We start from the raw sequence: 23,121 nt of genomic DNA, 5'->3' as shown, positions 1-23,121 counted from the left end.
AGATTTTGATGCAAGTACAGATGAACTCAGTTTGTTGTTGTTCTACTGATAATCTTGTCATTGTGAGCTCAAGTCCCATATGATGAATGGGAATGTTCTTTGTATCTTTAGTGCTGCAAACTAATATACAAGATTGTGCATGACATTACACAACTTCGAAGCATCAGGTAAGACCCAGACAGATAATTTATTAGATGGGAATAAAATAATGTTTTAAATCATTTGCAAATGGTTATTTGTCAGTTAGATTTTGCTACTGCCTGTCTGCCCCCCTTTTTCATAGGTGGATTCCTCTGTTTAAATGTTAAATGAAAATGAACACATGCACACGAGGCTGCAGCCAGGGGTTAATCATTGGCTTTGTTATGATTGCAGTGTATTTAAAAAAAGCACACAGAATACTGTGCTGAACTTTAGACTCAAAAAGATACAAGGGCAATAAGAGCAGCCCATGTCGAGGTGCATGACTGTGACATGTTTGCGAGTTGATTGTCACGTCCCATAAGGTTTTCACAGTGCGCCATTTAAAGAAACTTTTAAATTAAGGAACTTTGGAGAAAACACTTTGTTTCAGTCTGGCGGATTGATTGTAACACAACCTAAAGTGAATCAAAACTAACCTGGCCTGCTAGTCTGGGGAATACGTTTCCATAGTAACCTAGATGAGATTTATTTTAAACCATAGCCCACAGCCACGCTAGCAGCTCTGTGAGACTGTACTTGACGAGAAGATGGCTCTATATGAAAAGTTTAGGATGAACTAAACTGACAACATTTCATCCTGAGGAGGGCGTGAATGTCTGTAACAAATTTTACGGGAATCCATCCAATAGTTGTTAACTAAAAAACACAAATGTCAACCTTGTGGTGGCACTAGAGGAGAAGTCAGGGGATCACAGAAGTCATTAGGATCCAGATTCACATTAGGCTTGATTCAGGTAAAGCAATAACAACAAAAACAACAACAACAACAACAACAACTTCAGAGTCTCGTTTTGATTGAACAAGCAAAGCAATTTATTTACAAACATACACAGGTAGTGGGTGTCGCCCATGAGTCTTTCCTCACAGAGTATTTAGTGTGCATCTTACAGCGAAATCTTTGGGCTTGCAAACAGAAAAGAAGCTTAGTATTTTTTTTTTTTTTCACCTTAAAATCAGCACAATCCAAACTTTAATCACTAAAATTTGGTCTCATCTTGTGATCATTTCAGCTCAAATATCATCAATACTTGGAGCAGCATTAAATACTATTTTCAAGAAGGCCTCCTGCCTGATTTGGTGGCCTCTCAATACTCCGTGGTATTATGTGAGACAATTTTAAGGTGATAAAAAAAGGAAATCAAGTTTTGATGACATGCCAAATAAATGGAATAATACTTTTTTTTTTTAATTGGTCACATTGGCACGTTTTTATTTATTTATTTATTTTTATTTTCAGTGTTTCTTTTTTCTTTTTCTTTTTTTTTTTTTTAAACATCTTTAGATTTCAAATCAACAAATGCTTATTCAAGTTATATGCAAATGTTTGAGCGGTCACTGATCCTTGTTGGGACCTCCTCAGAGGTCAGGGTGAGTTAAACAGCAGCATCCCTTAAGCCTGAAGGGACTCAGCAGGAGGACAATTTCTGGCACAGGGTCTTGACCCAGATCCACCAGGTACAGGACATTCTCTCTCGAAACTAGAGCACCCTGCTGCCACCCTGCTGCTAATCCTTGTCACTGGTTAATGGCATTTTTGCACTCCTGAACAACTTCAAAGAGCGACCACCTTGACCCCATTATAGCACTGTAAAATGTGCGAGCAATACACTCTAACATAGAGCACAGGAAAATTCGACATTGATAAAAGTGGGTCTGGTCCATGGCAAGCATCTGACTGGTAGAAAATGAATGGAATACTTCAGTGAAAATAGGAAGTCCCATCTCGTCTGCAAGTACCTGTGTACAAACAATCATTTCTTGTCATGCGGATAAGTTGTGGCTAGAAAATAGTGAATAAAACAAAAGAGAGAAAAACAAATCCAAGGTCCGTTCAAATGAATTGTGTGTGGTGCTTGTGAACACAGCTTATTTTTCAGGGTTCGTTGCCAAGCTCTTCAAAAGTGTGGGAAAAGAAAATTCTCCGTTCTGCCCACGTCTTGCAATATTCAAAAAGTGCACTTTGAAGACGACGACTTGCGAAAAGATGAGTCACTCTGAGGAATAACAGTCCAGCCAAAATCAGCCACTTAAAGGGCTTTTGTTAAAATTTTATGCAGGCCAGGAGGCAGCCAATCATACCGAAGTTTACAAGAAGGAGATTAATGAAAAGAGATGATAAAAATGTTACAATCATTGGTTCACCATCAGAATCAAGCAAAAAAAAAAAAAAAAACAAACAAGAAAAAACAAAAACAGCTCTCTTAAGCAACAAGAGAGGTCAAAAATATACAAAGTGAAGATGAGGAGATGTGAAACATGCAAACTAGAAAAACAACTTATTTGAAGACGGTTGAACCCTTTCTTTCAGAAGTCCATGTAGTGTCGATGAATGTAGAAGTTTAAAAAAAAAAAAAAAAAAAAAAAAAAAAAAAAAAAAAAGAGAAAAAAAATGGAGAAAAAAGTTTGTTTAAAAACTCGTGTCCCTTTGGCTGATTCCAGGTCTCTGAGAGGAAGGAGAGTGTTGTCGGTAGTGATGAACGGCTGTAGTCAAGTGACAACCAGCGGTACCTTGAAGCTGTGAGCCGAGAGAGGTGGGAGGATGGATACCGTGGGGAGTAGATCAGGAGGAGAGCCTGATGGTCCTGCTCCTGATGGGTCACTAATGCTAGGAGGTCTGCAGCAGGCGTCTGTAGTGGGGCATGATCTCGTGTTCGGGCAGGTGCAGGTTGAACTCCAGCGCCACCAGGACAGGGAACTCGAAGGCTATCAGCTCTCTGCGGTTCACTCTGAACCTCTCCTCCAGTTTCTGCCAGAAGAAAAAAAAAAGTTAAGATTAAACAATAGATACATGTAATACTGCATTCCTTATTGCTCAATTACTCAGAACCGCACCCAGTTATTTTCAACCAGCATTTCACGAGGACTGACCCTGCTCTGTCTCACAGCAGACAGGAAAAGTAAAAGTGATGCCTGTTAATGCGATTACCATACACTGCAAGTCAATGACAATATGAAGGGGGTTTGATAAAGTTTTTGATTAAGTTTTTGGGGTTTGATTAAGTTGCACTTTGATTAAGTTTAGGATTTCAGCAGTGAGATTGGTAAAAACATGTCAGAAACACCAGACCCTGCAAGTCGCCTGCCATTTATGGGATTTGGGAACCACTCAATTGGCAATATCAGGTCCTGTTTTCAGGTAAATACTAGATCTGACTCTTAAGGTCAGCTTTCATGATATTGAAAAGCTATGTCAACACTTCTTTCTCTTACTGTAGCTCTATTTATTTCAGACTGTGAGTGCACTTTGCTGCCCTCCTAAACGTTTTGTTTGAAACGCCTATTATGATATGATCCCACTTATTATTCTCTATATTTGGTTAATAATTTCTGAGAACACAGTCATCACAACTAACTTTCCTCATAGCGGTGTCTAGCCATGCTAATAGTTGTGGTTTTATTTTATCTACTGCCAACTATAGAAAAATGGAATTTTCTTTGTGGTGCTCACAGCATTGACAAACTTCCTGGTTAGTCTGACTAGTCAGGAGTCTTCACTGTGGACAGTTTTCACTACATGTTTGACTTTGATTTGAGTGAACTGACCCTTTAATCTGGCGAACTGGGGCGTTCAAAAACATCATGAGGCCACAAAGTTTTGATTCCGGGCGGTGTGCGAGAGGAAAACTCACGTCTATCAGGAGCTTTACTTCATGTTTTTTGAGATCACCACCGATCTTGGCCGCCAGAAGGACACAAGCTCCAGCACAGAGTTTACGATTCTGCTTGTTTAGTTTGCCTTGAAGAACAAGTTTTTCAAAGTAGACGAAAGCCATGGCCACCGTGGGTTCCTCGTAACCACACTCGTCCTGGGCCAGCTTTCTTATCTCCCTTTTCAAGCTGCACAGGAAGAAAAAAAAAAAAAAAAAAAAAAAAAAAAAACAGAATGAGGAAGGAAAAGAGAGTAAGTAGACAGTAAAGAAAACACATTAAACATCTCAAGTAAAAACTTAAATCGTTATTTAAGGAAAAAAAACCTGCTGACACATTTTATACATTTTTACACATTTTTGTCCATTTTACCTCCTTATCTTGCTGAGTGTGAGCCTTATGTGGGGGAATTTCTCCTTGAAGGTTTCGTTCATGTCCTTCTTGAGGTCAGAGGGTTTGACGTATTCAATGACCGTAGTCTGAAAAGGAAAACCAGAGGTGGTGTTAGAGTGACCACACTCTCAGCTCTGCGCACCGTGACTGGATCCTCACACACCAGTGTTGGATTCCATTGTCTCACAATGAGGCTTGCTGAGCACTGGAGTTACTGGGGGATCTGCTCCTGTAGTTTGTTTTGTGTCAATCCTGCAGAACACTGTCACAGAAGTGCAGCACGTCTGAGCACCACAGACAGAACATGGGTGTTGAAAAGTACTGAGAGGTAGACAGACATATTTTTGTTTTTGATATTTTTTTAGGAGATTTGCAGACAATAAGAAAAACACATGTTATCACCAGCCTTTTCCTTTGAAAACCCAGAGGACACAAAACATACTCAGTTGTCTACCGAGCTTCCCGTGCCGTCTTCAGGCTTCTCTTGAACAATCCTAAGAGCTTGTTACAGCATGTTTTGAGCACCAGGTGGGTGAGTCACATTAGGACAGTTTAATGAGGGGCTGAGAGTTGGGGCTAAAATCCCTGTAGAACAAAGTGCATTTCTAGCTCTTGGTTGAATTCACAACTTAAATTCAAGATGTTTTGGAGGCAAAATGAAGGATAATTCTGATTTATTACAACATGGGACTTGCTTTCGTACATTTGGCCATCACTCCTCCTGGTAGTAATAATAATAATAATAATAATAATAATGACGAAGCATTACAAACTCGCAGATTAGCCAGTCATATTAGAATAAACAAAGGGAGGTGAACACTAAAACTGTTACCAAAAAGTAAGATAATTACCCAAACAGTCTTTTGGAAACATCCATCACTGTTTACAGACCAACTTTTTGCTTTCACTTTGACGCACCACAGCTGTGTGTAGGATTACCAACATTTTTGGCTGCACTTACTTTGACCTCTTACACTTTAGCCAGATTATCTAAACCACTTTATTTGGCTAGTTTGTTTTTTTCCTTCATTTTTTTTCTGTCCTGCTTCTCTTTTTTATTTTTTCATTTTTTCCTCTCTCTTTTCAGCTGCACACATGTACACACAAACTGTCATATCACTATACTGGCAGATCAAAACAGGCATATTACACATACACACCCATTTTCTTTATCTCAACCTACCTTACACATACCCCCCCTACCCTACAGAGTGAGCGTTACTGCACTCCAATCCAACTGTAGCAAACATCTTGAACTTTTGTACTGCAGCGTTTTGTACACCACAAAAATTAATATAATATAATCCTAAAAAAATTACTGATGAACTGTTTGGACTGTTGGTCAGACAAAACAAGACATTAAATCCCATTGAGGAATTATAATGACCATTTTTTTCACTACTTCACTTTTAATAGCTGACAGAAATGGCCAAATGTACGAAAACAAGACTCAGGTTGTAAAAAAAAATCCTTTAGTTGGCCACTGGGTGTAAGGAATTAAATTAAGGGCGCACTATGCAGTAGTTCTAAAAATATAACGATGGCCCTCTGTATGCATGTATGCAGGCAATGCATGGAGTGTGAATAATGTTGTTCACCCTCAACACTGTGCTACTGATCATGAAGCTTGACGGAGAGCGAATGCTTATCGATGGTCAGAGCTCTGAGAAATGAACAGACTGAGGACAGCACTGACAGCAAAACAGAAAAACTTATCAACTATGACCCTTTCTCACAATAACCTATGTCAGCACGTAAAAAAAAAAAAAAAAAAAAAAAAATATATATATATATATATATATATATATATATATATATATATATATATATATATATATAAAAACATTTCATTATTCCATGTTTTTACCCTGAGGTTACAACTCACAAACAAGCCACTAAACTTTAACTGATAAACTTTAACTGATAATGAAGTGATTTTCCTCGCTTCATTATCATATTCTAGGTCATACAAGAGTTTCCTCAATTGCATGCTGAGGATTTAAAACCCTGCTTGAACTTCAAAGTTCAGTTAGAGAGTCGTGTCTCCCAAACAGCCTGTGTTTCAACCCTGAAATGCTGAGAATTTACTGGTTCCATTCCTGTAGCAAACACAATAGCCATTGTTGTGAGACGCTCGGTTTTGTAATTGGAGGAAGAGAGCAGAAAAAAAAGCATAGCCTGGCCTTGACTGAACATTTCAACTATGTCAGTCCTTGTTGTGTATTCTGTCAGTCTCCGTAACAAAAACAGAGCCCAGGAAAGAATGAGGCGGGAGTCCAGTCAGGGTGTTTTTTTTTCCTTTTCCAACCAAAATAAAACATCTGTTCTTTTCCGGAAAAGTGAGAGTGATTAGACATAAACACTACACTAGCTGTTGCAGTGTTGAAGGGCAGTTTAACAGCTACTGCACTCGACATGGAGATAAAGTATGAATATTCTTGCAGGCCCCAGAAGGTGGGAGAGAGTCTGGGCCCAGTGACCTTCCTGATTAAAACTGTCTGAAACATCCTCCTGGCTCCCTTTCAAAAACATCTGATAAAATTGAGGAGGACTTTTTGACAAAGAATCTCTTGAGTCAGACAAATCTTTTATTATTCTTGGTTGTGGTGGGAAAACTGAGCATAAAGGGTCCATAATAATAAAAAGAATGATTTGGGGGGGGGGGGGGCATTAATACTGATATATTGCTGTCATCTCAACAAATCATGTCAAAACAGAGGTGGATCTATTTCAGCGAATTATGTCCGATACACAAAAAACCTTTCCATAATACCCTCAAGAGGACAAGGCTGCAGTTGCTGTTGTTGTTATTGCTGATGGCGCTGTGTTAGACGCAGCTAGAGTATTTTCTCACCATGTAGGAGGGGAAGATGAGGACTCTCTTGTGTTTTCCACAAGGCCACTGAGGGTCATCCAGCAGATTGGGATCGTACTCGCGAAAGTCACCCAAATCATTCCCTGCCATGAGCACAAACACAACAACAGAGGCTGAGCCAGAAGTTAACACTTGCACAATTTCTTTTCCAATAAAAATATACTGGACAAGAAAAAAAAAAACAAAACAGAAAAAAACAACTGAGGGCGAGGAATATTCGACAGTTGTAACGCATACATTTATTATTTATCAACAGCTGACTAACCTGTGTCTAGGCTGCTCTGGTTGCTGTTGGCTCGGCCCAAACTGAGGCTGCGGTGGCTGGCGTTGCGGGATTGAGAGAAGGAAGAGGTGGAGTCGATGGTGTTTCTTCGACCACCCAGCACATTAGTGGGATACAGGAACTGGGTGTAGGATACAGTCTGTAGACACAAGTATATACAGTCATGTCTGCATCAAAAAAAAGTTTGCTTTTATACTGCATCTGTTCAACCTGTTAGATTATTATATTTTTTTTTGTCATTTTGTCAAGGTGGGAAAAGCACAGGTGGTACCAATGACATTAACATTGGCTCAGTTTCATAAAGTGTCCCAACATGCCATATCAGCACATTAACAGGAGCCTGTGTGTGACTTGCCTAAATGGAATGCAGTTGTTAATAATGTGTTTAATTACACCTGGGCTGATCCTGGTATGAAATGACAAAATGTCCCTTGCTTTGTTAAAATGTGCTTAGTGTGTTGACACTTAGTGTGTGACTGAGTGACTGCATTTACTGTACAGACATTCAACACAGTAATGATTGTGAGGATACTGTGGAAAATAGTTGCTTAGAATTCTTTAGCATTATTTTACCATTTTAACATGTTTGTGGTGTAGCCACTGTAAATACCATTAGCTAACACTTTTGGAAGGTTTTGGATTAAGCAACAGCAATAAATAGTAGTACTAGTACTAGTCTGGAAGAAAAACATTTCAGAAAAGTGCAAACATTTTTCATATACGTATTATCCATTATTCAAAGAATTGCAAATGAGCACTAGCGTTCAAAAGTTAAACCTTGGCCATTTTCGGCCTTTTATGTATGTGCTATAAATTGTTCATGCACTTATTTTTCAACACTGAGCACAAAACTCGTTTTTTTTCCCCAATATGCACCTAAATCTGTGAATGGCTTCTTATTTAAAGACATATTTATTTAGTTATCTGCTTTATTCTCAGTGCTAGCTGTTACTATGCTTTATCTGGTGTAGAGTAATTAATCGATTTGTTCATTTTATTTTGAGAACTTTCCCAACTCTGAATGTGAGTAAATCAAGGCCCTTGTGCACATACTACTAATTATACTCACGTAATGTTGGAGCAACCGTCATCACAGTAACATCCAACTAGTATTTTTTACACAATTAAGGTTAAAAAAATATGACGTTATAACTATATTTTCTGCTGATTTCTCACCTTTCCATCCGCTCCCAACTCCACTCCCTCCAGCCCGATCACCATCTCCTTCGCACTGACGCCGCCTGACGGGTGCCGCTGACGCCCTCCTTCCAGCTTTACATCCCTGATGATGAGCACACAACCTTTGAAGTTTTCATGATACAAGAAATACTGCACCTTGTTTAATTCCCACCTCCTCCTGCTGAGGCCTTCTCTAGCTCACCTTCTCATCTCCTACCTCACAGATATAGGCCCTGTATCGATCTGTGCTCATCAGCTGGCCTAGTTTCTGCGATTGCCCATATCTGTGGGTGCGTCTCAGGGAAATCAGAAATAAAGTACACCCTTGGGAGCAAGAATGGAGGAGAGTATAGTTTTGTTCTAGCAAACCAGCCTCTTCAAACCATCTCACCAAATGCCTGAAAAGCCTCACTGCTGTGGTAGATTTGCAGGAGGTCAGATGGTCTGCTGAAGCAAAAAAAAAAAAAAACAGATGGCTGGGAGTAAAGTGTGTCAGTGGAGCAAACAGTGGAGAGCCCTTGACTGAACATATTTTGTATGGGCCAAATATTCCTGTTTCATGTCTGCTGCTGAAAACATACGGCAGACTGGGGCAATCACATGTAAAATTAAATTAAAATGCTTCCCTGATAAATAGAAAGAAATTTCACAGTAGGGCCTCACATGACTCTCTCAGTGTTTTGATGACATGTTGGGCCAATCTGTTATAATGAAAACAGTGTTCTGGCAGACAAGCACATCAGGACACAGTGTTGATAGATGCATCATAGGCATGGAGATCCTAAGGCAGCAGACATCTTACAGCACAGTAGAGATTTAAAAAAAAACAAAAAAAAAAACAGGGGAAACACAAGAGACAGAAAGCTTTCTAGGCAGAGAGCTTTTCTATGAGCTTCAGTCTGCTGAGAATAAGGAGAAATGAAAGGAAATTGTACGAAAAGCTGATATTGCCAAGTAACATGCATGAATAGGAATCACTGGCTTCAAACAAATGTATGTTAGTAGTATTATAATCTATGCAGTGCCCCTCATGTCCTGCCAAATGTTTCTAAATCTAGCATCAGGCGAACAAAGAATAAATATCAACTTGACTTAAAGACTCTTGACCCCCTGCTGGCTACTTTACAAGAAAATACTTCACAGGTCACATAAACATTTTAGTGTTGGGTTGACTGGCTTGTAATAATATTTCCACACAGTCCCACAGTCTCGCCCAGACTTCACCCATTACACTAAACTTATGAGCATCACTTGGTTATACTTTATTGTTCCCTGCTGTGAGGAAATCTGTCATTGGGAGCCAATCTCAACGACACTCCAATGCCAGGTCTATTACCTAACATGCATGACTTTTAGGGTCAAAAAAACTGAAGTATATATGGAGAAAACCCATGCCAATAAAAGGAGAACATGCAAAGTCCACACAGAAAAGCTACAGCTGACTGTAGAGGGCTTTGAACACAGGAGGATCTGGCTGTCAGGAGACAGTGTCGCCCCCATAAACATATGTCGAATTACACAGACTTTTCGTCAGCATTGTTAAAAAAAGTTTGATAACATGCTTATTTGCTTTCTTATTGACAATTAGATGAGAAGATCCATACCACTCTAATGTTAGTAAGTTAAATATGAAGGGATCAAGAGCAGAGAGTTAGCGTAGCTTAGCATAAAGACAGGAAACAGCTAGCTTCACTCTTGCCAAACATTAAAAATATATGGTTATCAGCATTTCATTTTTACTTTGAGGTTTACGGGTTCTGGTAGGCTGATTTTTTTACTTTTAGAAAGAGCCAGGCTAGCAGTTTCCATTTGTTTCCAGTCGTAATGCTAAGCTACGCTACCTACTCCTGGTTGTATTTTAATATTCAACAGACATATGCAAAAGTGGTATCACACCTCTCCTCTAATTCTTGACAAGAAAGCACATAGCAAAAAGCAAATGTTGTAATATCTGAGTGCGAGTTGTTTGGGACTGGTCTGCTGTGCAAAATTTTGTCATTTTTGTTCATGGGACAGTAGTTATAGTAAATATAAAGACAGAGAGACAGAAGAAAGAAGGGGAAAGATAGAGAAAAGACTACATGCAATCAATAATTTGAGCCCAGGCATCTGATAAAAAGTTGTTTTGCTGTTACATCACTTAACTGTGCCAAACTAAGTCTAACTGTAAACTGTCGATTAGCAGCAATGAGCTGTCAAATGGGTGTACTGGAAAACCCTGGGGGCTTATTAACCCTTGACCTTGCACTGATTGGCTGGCTTAGGAAATTCCACAAACGGATTGAGCCTTTTATGCTCTTCACTAAGCCCTAGTGTGAGCTTTTCTTTCTGTGCATTGTTTTTTTCTGGTGTTTATCTCTCTCCTTTCTCTTTCACTTCCTCCCAAACACAGTTTCATGTGACGGTGGTGGGGGGGGGGGGGGGGGGCATCAGGACCAAGGTCGTACCAGTGCTGTCAGAGCAAGACAGGTGCGTTCGTTATTACATACAGCTTTGTGTTGCTTCTACAGATAAACCAGAGATGTTTACTGTTCTAGTTAACAGAAATGTAAACTGTAAACCCAGGCACAGAATAAAGAAAAATGGTTAATAACAAACTGTCATGCCTGTGTGCACACAATAGATATACCAGTCTGCCAACATTGTGGATGATTAGACCACTGAGCAACACATTCAATTTAAGGGTTAAAATTTCTAAATCCAAGGAGAGCAGGGACCCCAGGAAAGGTGAGTCTTAAATGCTACACAGCAAAGCCAGCAACAGACGAAAATGGGTTGACTTGAACAAAAAGGATGAGTGCCCAAAAGCCACCAGAGGCATTATGGAAAAAAAGCAATACAAGCAACAAGCATTAGGCTACAATGTGGTCTAGGTATACGCAAAATTAAGCCTTTAAAGCCCATTTCAGCCCATTGTTTTGGTTTTTTTTTTAAGGGTAAAAATGCATCCACCAAAACCAACCCTTAGCGATGTATGCACCAGTCAGAGGAGAGTACATCCACAGAAAAGAGGGATGAGAAAACAAAAGGAAAGAGGGAGCACAGGCTGGAGGAAGTTATAAAAGTTCGGCATGCTGTCGGATACATACCCTGCTTGGCTACAATCTCGATAGGGCAGGACAGAAAATACACTATAGAAGGATCTTCTGCCACTGATAAGGACTATCCTATAAAAACAAAAATGGTAAACAAGCTAATCAATGTCTATCTGACAAGATCCACAGGTTAAAGCTGGAAAAAGTGTGCAGTAAAAACTTAGAATGGAGAGAATGAACTGAAAATTCAGTACGAGTGTGTGTTGTTTTGTAGCATAGTACCATGTAATCAGTGGTTTGGGAGTAACAAAGATGCATTTTTGCTACAAAATCTTATTTCTTTAATAACTGCAGTTAAAACTTTAGCTATTTTTTTATACTAAACTGCCTTGTAAACAGAATGCAATCAGACATTTTTCCCAGTGACCAGATGTCCACATCACAGAATGTCTTTGACTTTAAATAACACTATAACAACCTCAAAATTACTTCTTCTAATAGCTGCAACTCAACAGGCACATGATGACTATCAGACCAAAATCATCATCAGGACATAAACAGCGTCATGAGTCATGACATGCCAATTGTTTCAACATCAGTTAATCAACAAGCAGTCGTTAATGATGTGGAAAATCCAGCTCAGCATTATCCCACATCAGATGTGGTTTTAGATATCAGGAAAAACAACTTTATCTATCAACCAATTTAGCAAGCAGAACTTCAAACTTGTCAAGATGGTAAAGCGACTGTCTAATCCAGAGGTACTAGCTTTCACATGAGATCTGCTTATCTGTGTCAATCAAACGCTGAACATGAGAACTCACAAATGAATAAATATATCAATAAATTAATTAATTAATATATACTTAAAAAAAAAAAAAACTATTCAACTTGAAAAGGATTCTTTACTCAAAAAGCACTGAAATTAGACTGTGTATGGCAAAAATCTAAAAGAAGTTACCTTTCAAATCCAAAGGCTGAAAAATCAGCAGAGCATTACTGGTCCTCCAGCCTACATTAAACAACCGTCTCCCCTTTGGTTACTTCCTTCACACCCAGTAAAATGTCAACATTAACACCACTGCACAAAAAGTTTGTATTTAGGGATTTGTGTGCTGGATACATGCTTGTTTAACTGTGACAGAGTGATATGTGATTTAACATTTAGTAGTCAAATCGAGTGATTTTATAGTGTGATTCCATAATTACAACAGTGATCAAATAAATAAATAAATTCAATATAGACATGATTTATATTGTTATATTTACAAGTCAGAACAACATGCTGTGAATGGGCCAGGCCTGCTCGCCTGCAATGTGGCTTGTAATGTGAGATACATCCAAACTGCAGTTCATTGACTGGGGCAGCCTGCCATTATCCACAGAGGACTTGTATTGACTAAAGGATGCCGTTGTTTGCCTTCATACCTTCCATTGCGCATATCATGTTGCCTCATGTTCTTTATGAAGTGGACTTTCTTGAAGCTCTTTGGTCGGGGTGAACCTGATAGGGTTCGGCATCTAAAATGTAAAGCAAACACACAACATCGGTATCCAGAAAAAAAAAGAGAAACTGTGCCAGTGGGATACATTACACTGAGCTGAACGTCTCATTTTAGACACTCAAATTATAGTAGCAGACAATGTGCATGGGAAGGGTAATTCTATGCAGTTTACTACCTGCGTAGAGGAGCATTTTCCTCAATGTCCTCTAGTGTTTCAAGCGATGAGCGCTGGGAGATGAGTCTTCGCCTGAGAAGTCAGACAGAGGGGAAGTTTGAGTTTAGGGGAAATGAAGAAATTATCAACACCAAAATCTTACAGGACCAACTGTCATTCTGCAAAACAGCTCTTAGCTGAATGAACTGTAGCACAATACTTATAACAATCCTTATTGTGACATTTTTTTTGCCATAGCAAACATATGGACACATGGTACTGCATAGGAAAAACAGCAAGTCTGCTCCACAGTAATACCTGAAATGGAAAAAGTTAGCACTGGAAATCCATAAGAGGCCATTTTCCACACAAATTGAGGTCAGTCTAACTTTTAGAGTAAACCAAGATATCAGCACTTACCAAATGTCAAGCCAAATCTCCATTTACCATTTTACTGCAAAGCAATGCATCAATAAGCTCCTATTGAGCCCACTATACTTTTACACAGCTACTGAGAAACTGAAAGTTTTTTTTCCAACTTAACAGAACCTGTCAAACTGCTTTGTGCATTAGAGCCAAATAATCAATTTTGCCTTAAAAAAAAAAAACCAAAAAAAAAACCACTTTGTTTTTGATATTTAATACTAATGATACATTTCGTTCAGTACTCAAAAAGCATTGAGGTTTGATACCCAGCCCTGGAACAAAGTGCGTTTGTGGTGACTGGTCAAACAACAGTGTTAAATTATCACCTGTTTCTGTATGTTCTGTGGTTAATTTATACAAACGAGTTTTGGACAGTAAAGTTATGACTGCCATCAATCAACACCACTGCGTGCTTTTGTGGTCAATGATCACTCCTCAGTCTTATGTAGATCACAGAGAATTTTCCAGGATCTGAGCTGCTAAGAGGATAACGATCTGGCTCTGAAAGCACTTTGTGTAACACATTTTGTCACAGATGGCCTTTATTTCACACTTTATTGCACGACTCAACAGGCTAATTCTGCTGGACCACTTTTATATGATCAGCTGCCAGTGTCAGAAACAAACCCACATGTGATAGCTAAGAAAGCCTGAGCTGTTCCAAAATTAAGCTGTAATTGCATGTTTAGCACCACAATAACAACATAATCCAACTCATTAGCCTGCCTTACAAAAAGACTACAATTAAAGTAGAAATTAACACATTAACGGTCAAATAACAAAAACATGACACATTCTCTCAAAGGGTCGATCTGTCATCAAGTCCTAAACAGCTGTGCAGCTGTCTTACTACTCTGCCACGCCCAGACAAACGGCTGTTCACACCAGGCATATTGCATATCATCTTGGACTCATTATTTTAACAAATCAAAAGGTGCAATAACGCTGAAGACCCTGCAGCGTAACAACAAACTGATTGACACTGATGACCCTCCTCGCTAAACATCTCAGCAAAAGGGTGAGACAGCGGAGCGTAAGGCAGAGTGGCTGGTTAATAAACAACAGAGCATGAGGACAGATTAACAAAAGATGACTCTGTACTTGAGGATCTCCCAGGGTTTAAACCAACACGAGCTGAGTGAACTCTGTATACCGGAGGAGATGGGGTGAGATAAGTGTTTACATCATGAGGAGCCAGACTGTTGAAGCAGACGAGAATTCAGGGCCCATTATTCCGGCCAACCCTCTGCACTGTATATTATGATCCTAATGATCATAAACTGGAAGGAAGAACACCACGCTCCGATAAAGGACGTGAACAGTACACTTCTTAGTCCAAACAATTTCAAAAGTGTGCAGCTGACATCAACACCGTCTCTGCTACTGTGTGCTGAGAGGGTCATAATGAAGGGGCCTGACCTCTGCCTGAAGGTCAGACGAGTGGGGGTCATGTGATTAATGCTCAGTCTTACATCATCCTCCTTCAGTGACAACCCTGAAAGATGGATGACTGGATAAAGAACAAGCTGACAAGGCTTCTAATTTGCTCGGATTGTGCATCACTTCATTCCTGAAACCACTTTGGGTCATAAGAAATCATTTCCACGGTGTATTTTTATGTATTTAAAGATAAAACAGGATCTTAACATGGATAGTAGTCTGTAGCTAATGAGAAAGTAAAAAACCATCTCCTCTTAGCCTTTAATCCAACACTGACTCAAATTATGGGTATCTATTTGAAGGCTTAATTTAAAGCTGCACTAATCAATATTTTCATGTGAACAATGGGGTCAAATGACTATGGGTAACATGAAAGGAGTCTCTATTATTACCGAATTCACAGAGGATCATCACCCCACACTGCAGCTTTCTTTAGCTCTATGGAGCGCATTAGCTTTTTTTCAGCTCTTTGTTTTGGTTTTATGGCTCACAAACATATTGTTTTGGTTCACTCTCAGCGCTCTCATCTGCATTGTTTACAGGGAGAAAGGCAGCCGTTCTCGGCCAGCTTTAAAAACCCACCGTAAACTACCTGCACAGGATGCAACAACAGACAAAGTTGAGCCAGTGAGCACAGTGGAGCATTTAGTAGCTTAAGAAACTTATTTGCCTGAGGGGTTGGTGGAGGCCAAAACAAAGCTAAACAGAGCGTGAACACTGGACTCATGTTTACTAGGTAGCTGAAAACACAAAACCAAATGAATGCTACTGTTTTTCCATGTTTGCTAGATGTGCGAATGGCAACTGTTTGCTAACACTTGTAGCAACATAGCAAGGTCATATTTGCTGTTTACACCTTTTTGCGCCATCCCGCAATTGGCCAATTAAGTCGATTAATGCAGGATTCTATAAGTATTTGGGATTTTTTAAAGTCTGTCTTAGTATATTACTCACATGCTAATGCGTACGCTGAAACAGTCATTATTTTCTGTAATCATGAGATAAGATGGAGGACACAACTTACTGTTCTGATTCCATGTAAAAATGCATTGTAAAATTCAGCCTGATCTAGCCCTATTAAGTGGGTTAAAGTTAAAGTAACTCTACAGTCTTTTTAGTACTGTCATTCTGCGAACAGTGTTTTCTTGCAGAGCTGCAGTGGAGTAACAAAAACAGAATTTCACGCTAAAATTGAGAACTGGACAGAGGAAATGACTACACTGACTAAACACTCTCAACACATAGAGGCATGAGAATTGAATAAAACTAGTGCTTTATAACTACTGTAGTCTGTGCCTAGGAAGAAATAACCTTTTCTTGTTACCATCCATCTCCATCCTGTGTGACATTTTTGCCAATTTTCCAGTCGAAATCTCTGTGAATCGTTACTTTCCTTCAAAAATCATTCATCACTTGGCCGAAGGGCCTGTTTCCAGTCCATCAACTGAGCAGTGCTTGAGAGGACTTTGATCCAGACCCTGTAGATGAATAGCTGCAGCAGGACACTCTTTAATGCACAAGATGTTATCCAGGCTGGTACAAATGCTGGAAACAATAACATGGGCCAAGCCGCTCATTCACTCTGGAGGCAAATGACACCAACTTGGGTTAGAACGATCAGTTTCTATACAGTTTGACATTAAAAAGGCTCCGTCAGAAGCTTCAAAGAAGCCTCAGTATAGATCAGTGGCAAAGGAGCCACAACAAGCATCCCTCAGTGTCTTTGAAACAATTCCTGCTACTGTTGCCTCAAGTCATTTTCTTTAAGAATTTTTCATAAATGCAACCCATTCAGCATTAAGCCATTTCTGCTGACGACACAATAACATCCTTTTGGAATTGAAAATGTCTCAAAAAGTTATTGATAATCCTGCCCAGCGGTGCCATGACATAAGGCTATAAAACTCAAGTGGACTATTTAGATGTGTAGATTAAACAGCTTACACCCTGTTGGCAGCTTGCCACAGGTCATTCTGCTTCTAGAGTCACTGAATTGAAATAAATGTAATGTCCTGGGCTGCTTCATACAAACACAGCCCCGGAAAACGGAAATGTGATTATTCTGATTAAAAAAAAAAAAAAAAAAAAAAAAAAAAAAAAATTACAGTCAGAGCAATTCAGCCTCTCTGATCCTCACACACACCAGGAGGGTAAATGAGATGTGTCAGCAGATTTGAAAATTAAAAGGACAAAGGGGGAAACTGAAACACAAATAAAAGAGTTCCGCCATGTACAACAGGAATATATGACACAGTTTGGCTGTTGAGGGTGAGAAACCGAACAGGTCATAATGTGGAAATTGAATTCTGGGGTCCAACTTGAAATTGCACGAGGTAAAAACACAGGCTGACCCTTGTAACTCTGTCTTTACACACAGTGGGTTTTTTTCATTCAAATCTTGTGGGTTTTTTCTAAGCATTTGTTGACAGCTCAGGCATTGAGAGACTCTGTGAAGGAAAATGAAGCATGCTTATGTAAGCCTGTGATTATGCCAACCATGACCTCAGCGAACAACAATCAACATCATAACCAGAAGTATGTGACCCAATCGCACAAAAACTCCACAGGACCATTATAACGGCCTGTGCTGCTTGTTTTCCAGCCACAGTTTCTGCTGCCTCATGCTAAAAAAATCTTGTTAAAGTACATGATTCCAATGGTGATGGGAACCTTTATATGTCTTAGTGGGGAAAGGGTGAAATTAAAATAGCTCTACACCTTAGGCAGACAAGACCAGATGGTAATAGGTACTGTGTGCTCTATTTAAAAGCACGGCTCTTAGCATGCTGATCCGTGATGGATGAACGCTGGGGAATGGAAGGGAAGCTGAATAGAAAAATCACCCATAATTTTCATGCATTAGATTCTGATTAGGATATGGTCTAAAGCGGTTTTGGCCTCGGAGAGTCCATTCTGGCGGCACATCAAAGGCTCTGCAACTTCCTGAATGAGAGCGGGACTGAAGGCCAAAAAGTCTGAGTGGAGAGTGTGTCTCTGATGCCCCTGGGAGAGGAAGTGGAGGACAGAAAATACAGAGCTGAGAGCCAGGCTGTTTCTCAGAAAGCCTGGGCATCCTGCCTCTCCCAGCCAGGGACCTCTGGACACGTTTCCACCAGCTGCCCTCAGAAAACAAACCAGGCACTGTGCACAGCGCTTGTCTGTCTGCGCTCCGGTGGAATATGGCCACGCTCCATCAACAGGTTGCTTACCTCTCGACATTAGAATTCATGTGTGGATGTCCTCCAAACACATTCCAAAAGCAGGGTACAGTCAGGGTTTAAGAATTTCATTCTGTAGTTACTAAATCAACAACAGAACCGTGTAGAAAGCAGATGTCAGACATGCAACAGCTGGGCACTGAACCTCAATACTTCTCTGGGTCTGAACTGAAACATGCCCTCAGACCACAGCGCTAACAACTGGCTGTGAATAGGCTACTTGAATCTCTATCTCTATCATCTCTACACTGTATTAGTTTCAGTCAAAGTTCTTTCATGACTTTTTTTGTTTGATATTTGATTTTGTTAAATGAAAAAAAGTGTGCTGTAGAAAAGCGTGCTGAAAAAAGTACTGTTGCAGTGTGGGTAACCAAATTCAGGTACTGTATTGTAATTAGCATTACTGAAAATTTTCAAACAGTACTATGGTGGGAGTGAATCATGTCAACATAGCCAGCAGTGTGGATTCTTCAAATGCAGCATGTATGATTCAGTGCCACCATATTTGGCCACCTGGACCAAACTACTTCCTGTTACTGAAAATTCAATCTTGACCTTGGAAACACTAGTTGACAAACCAATGTCACCACAGGCTCATTCACTATTTGATCTGGAGCTTTCTATCAGATTTTCCTCAGCACATGGAGTTTGCCCAGATATCATGGAATGGCACATTTTCACATTTGTTGTGAACTGTTGTTTTCAAGGTCAAGAACGAACTTTTAAAATCTTGACTTTTAAGCCAACCTGAACAGGAGGTCCTTAAAGTGCTCAGGAAAATGGAAATATAAACGTCTACAATTGTGTGATACGATCAAGCAGCTACTGGATGGGCTATGGTGAGAATGTTTTGTCAACGAACGTGAACTTTATTATGGGCCTGTGTATCAGTAATCTTTGTTAGTGATGTAATGGTGATGTAAATAGTCTCTCGTATAAAAATGATTGATGGTGTCTCGAGTGATATGTAACTTGTGCACCTCCTTCTCTACCAAAAAAGTACAGATTAAGACTTTCGGAAGCTGTTAGTTCAGCAGTGCAATTTCCATGAGGTCAGGAAGGGGAACTAGATGCTTACTGAGTGTTTCACCAGAAAACATAGCTTCCTGAGAAGTCTGGCAGAGTCACCAGAGGGAGGAGAGGATTAGAGTAAGAGAGGGGGCTCTGAATGGAGAGCAGAGCAGAAAGGATATGACAGCAGGTTCTGACAGTGAGAGAGCCATGAGACGACTGTCACTGACAGCTGTCCCGCTGCGAGGTGAGACCCTCCAACCTCTCCTCGTGCCTCCCAAGTGAAGACAAAGCAAACAAAGAGGACAAATAAAAAGACATCCACGTGAAGGAGCAAGCCCCCGTCGCATGTGTGTTTGAACAGGGGTGTAGAGTTGCAGGATGTTTGCGTCACGCAGAGGAGAAGGAGGAGACAGCAGGTGCGCGACGGGCTTCGGAATGACATTCACTAAAAATAATTTGAGGTCCAGTGAATTCGACATAGAGCATGAGAGCATGTACAAAACAGAAACACAGAAACAAACTGATGAGGTGTGCCGCCGAGTTCCCTCTCCAGGGAAACTAGGTTACGCCTCCACAGCTGTTGGACCTGTGATCATACCGAATGTATCTGTGCCTGTGCAGACCAGGGAGTCATAAGGCTACAACCATCTGCATGGAGTAAATATACAAACAACTGAACTTTCTGCTCCTGCTGTGCAATGTTGTGTCCAGGCAGACTGCCTTGCTTGGAACCAAAAGTACCTTTTTCAAAACAGCTGACTGTAAAAAAAAAAACAAAACAAAAAAAACAACAACATCTGGAAGAAAAATGTTCCTGGAGTTCATTCATTCAGGGTTGTGGTCAGTGAGGAAGTAACACAGTTAACCCATTGGATGCTGTGTAAATAAGTCTCACAACTTTAATTTAATGAACTAACTGACAAAAGACATGGTAATCTGGCTGCTATGATAGGTTGGCTGTGAGCTGGGATTAAAACCAACAGAATAAAATGCAATCAGCGTCAGTGGAGTCTTCTTTTAACTATTACCCAAACACACAGAGCGGCTGGCTGCTCCCATGGACGCCTCTTGCACTAGCACACTTTTGAGATGCATGGCGAAGTTTTTGTTGGCTTGTGATGACAGGCAAGCAAACAATGGCCTGGCTGCAGAATCCTGCAGACAAGCTTGCATCTTAAACATCATCATAACACCAGACACTGTGTACTACATGCCCCCCCCCCCCCCCCCCCGGCGCCCTCTCCTGTGTACCAAGTGAAATCGATGTTCACACAGTTACCTTGACCTCTGTAGCTCTATGGCAGAGTTGGCTATCTGTCCGCCCTCCAGGCAGTAGCTTTGGGAGGACTGTCTGGAGTAGGAGGCAGGAAGGATTCCCTGAGTGTACGTCTGCAGCCTCCCTCTAGTCGAGGCTGGGACCGCGGAGAAAGGCGAGCTGAACGTCGAGGACACGAAAGCGTCGCCCTCTGTGTCTGTACCCGCCGCCGGGGCAGCGGCGGGACCCGTCCCAAAGCTGGCCCGACTGCTGGCGAGGAGAGCCTGGTTTGCAAAGGCGAGCGCCTGGGCGGCCGTGGTCGCCGCCGCCGCCGCCGCCGCCGCAGCAGCGGCGGCTCCGGCGCCAGCAGCCCCGCACGCCGAGCGCTCCGGGGAAACCAGGCTCTGTCTAGTCCTAGGTTCAAGCGAGCTATCCTCTTCGTTTTGATTGTCTGCATCGTCTTGCACGGGTCGCCCATCTAAAGAAATGTTGCTGAGAAAAGACAGCGCCGCTTGCCTCCTCCTCGGGTCTATGCGTTTCCGCGTATGCTCGATACTGGGGTGCTTTATCTGAAGCGTGGCCGTGGATGTGTTGCTGCTGGTAGCAGCCGCCATGGTCCACTTTCCAGTGATCCGAGTCCCCGCAGCAGCGATCTTACCTTGCTGACATGAATATTGTGTTAATCGTGCTTGTGCTGGTGAATGGCAGTGGCCTGTCTTTTAAGTACATGCGTTTAACTGGGTGAAAACAGGGAGGTCACGTGTGTGCAGTATTGTGGCAGCACAGGGAAAATTTGGACCAATGGGCTGTCAGGAATACGTGTTTTTTTTGTTTTTTTTTTTTCAATACCTTTTCCTGACTGCTGAAGCGTCCCTCGCTCCTCTGACAGTGCATGCCAAAATTACATAAACCAGGCGAACCGGCAGAAACAGTCAGATCTGCACAATATCACTCTGCTAATCACCGCTTTCAATTCATGTCATCGGTTCGGACACAAGGCATTCCTGCGAGAAAAGCTTTCACATGACGGGCATAGAAACTTTTGGAGCAGCTTCCTGCATTACACATATCACCCGGGGCATGGCGAACACGTTGCGGTATTGCTGCTTCCTCAATCCGCACAAGGCGCAGTTGTATGCACCGTGATCTATGGGCGCTGACAGAATGGGGCCTGGCTCCGTTTGTTTTGAGAAAAATAGATCATTTTCTGAATCGCACCATTCAGCATCTCTGCGGCAATTGCGCCATCTGTCTGCATGACATGCAAGGCGTCTGCTGGTTTTTGGCCGCAACCCAATTAAAGATGCCATCTAGTGGTTTTTGGATGCCACAGTAGTCAACATGCAGGAGCATGTAGGCCACCAGCTCCTGCATGTAGAGCTCAGGAGAGGCAGGAGTTTGACCATTTTGTATTCATGTGTTGTATACATTTATATATGTTTCAAATTTTAAGTCTTATGGAAGATATTGCTTGTTCCTAAAATTAATTACCACTTTTTTTGAAAAGTGTAAAATGGATGTGAGGAAAAGACAAAGGGTAAATTAAGTTACAGGACAGACAAAAGGCATTTGCTGTTGCCCAGTTCTGCCCTCCCAGATGTTGAAATTAAGTGATGTCAAACACTGTTAGGGGAGGACCCTGACTGACCCCCGCTGACCCCTTACATGTACCCTGTTGTTTCAGGGAGTTTCACTGTAGACCCACAAAAAAAACAAAACAGTTCTCCCATTTTGAAATTCTTTCTATATCAGATGTTCAGTACATACATCTCATTAAACAGACCTTTATTTAGGTTTAGACACTGTGGAAGCACAATATAAAGTATAATAAAACTGTAAACTAGACAAGGGGCCACAAGGGTGTGTAAGACTGGCTACGTGATTAGGTAATAACGCTGGAACAGCAAGTCATTATGATTTACAATTGATAAAATTACCATGAACCGACAGATAACTTTGACCAAGGGAAATAATATTGATAGCTACTACCAGAGGAACAGATATAAGAGTAGTTCGCAGCCATGTTTCATCAAGGCATGATCAAGTGTATAGTAAGTGATTTTCACACCTGGTTAGAGAATAGAGAACTAATCATTACAGGGTAATGATTAGTTCCTCTAAATCTTAATCTAACATCCGTGCCGGTAAATTTAGACTCAGGGGCACTTCCAGGTAACCTGTCACAATACTAGAGTCTGAATTGTCAAGAATACCAGTTCATCTGATCTTTAAACCTGCTGAGTGCAGGGGCAGCTAAAATGTAATACAGAAATATGTGGTGATAGAGACTTTCCTCCCGGCCGCAGCAACACACTAGTGCTGAGTGAAGTCTTACAGAACAGACAAAACATGTGGAGACTGCGAACAACATAACATTTATTTACCACTAGAGGTCGCTATTGGACCTCAAATCTCCACTGTTCTTCATGTTTCCTAGTGTCTGCATTGCACAAGGGAGCACATAGGTGACTGATGTTTATAAAGCCTCCAGG

General features: G+C 41.0%; 1 protein-coding gene across 2 annotated transcripts; it reads right to left on the bottom strand.

The window, feature by feature from the left end:
* Positions 1-1,314: 1,314 nt before the first annotated feature.
* Positions 1,315-21,384, bottom strand: cables1 (Cdk5 and Abl enzyme substrate 1). 2 transcript variants are annotated; one of them, XM_071491691.1, is made up of 10 exons: positions 20,654-21,384; positions 13,298-13,369; positions 13,046-13,138; positions 11,672-11,749; positions 8,580-8,685; positions 7,386-7,542; positions 7,100-7,203; positions 4,225-4,331; positions 3,834-4,041; positions 1,315-2,950 (listed from the first exon to the last, which is right to left on the bottom strand). In XM_071491691.1, exons 1-10 carry the CDS (start codon positions 21,241-21,243, stop codon positions 2,810-2,812), a joined length of 1,656 nt encoding a protein of 551 aa, XP_071347792.1. In that variant the 5' UTR covers positions 21,244-21,384; the 3' UTR covers positions 1,315-2,809. The 2 variants fall into 2 exon arrangements, with proteins under 2 accessions (XP_071347792.1, XP_071347793.1); XM_071491692.1 differs by lacking the exon at positions 11,672-11,749.
* Between the last annotated feature and the right edge of the window lie 1,737 nt (positions 21,385-23,121).

Source organism: Trachinotus anak, unplaced genomic scaffold (assembly GCF_046630095.1).
Source record: "Trachinotus anak isolate AG129_WGS33_773 ecotype Australia unplaced genomic scaffold, CSIRO_AGI_Tana_v1 ptg000012l, whole genome shotgun sequence".
NCBI classification, from domain to species: Eukaryota; Metazoa; Chordata; class Actinopteri; order Carangiformes; family Carangidae; genus Trachinotus; species Trachinotus anak.
Note: the sequence above shows the minus strand (reverse complement) of the source record. Positions and strands in the feature narration are given on the sequence as shown.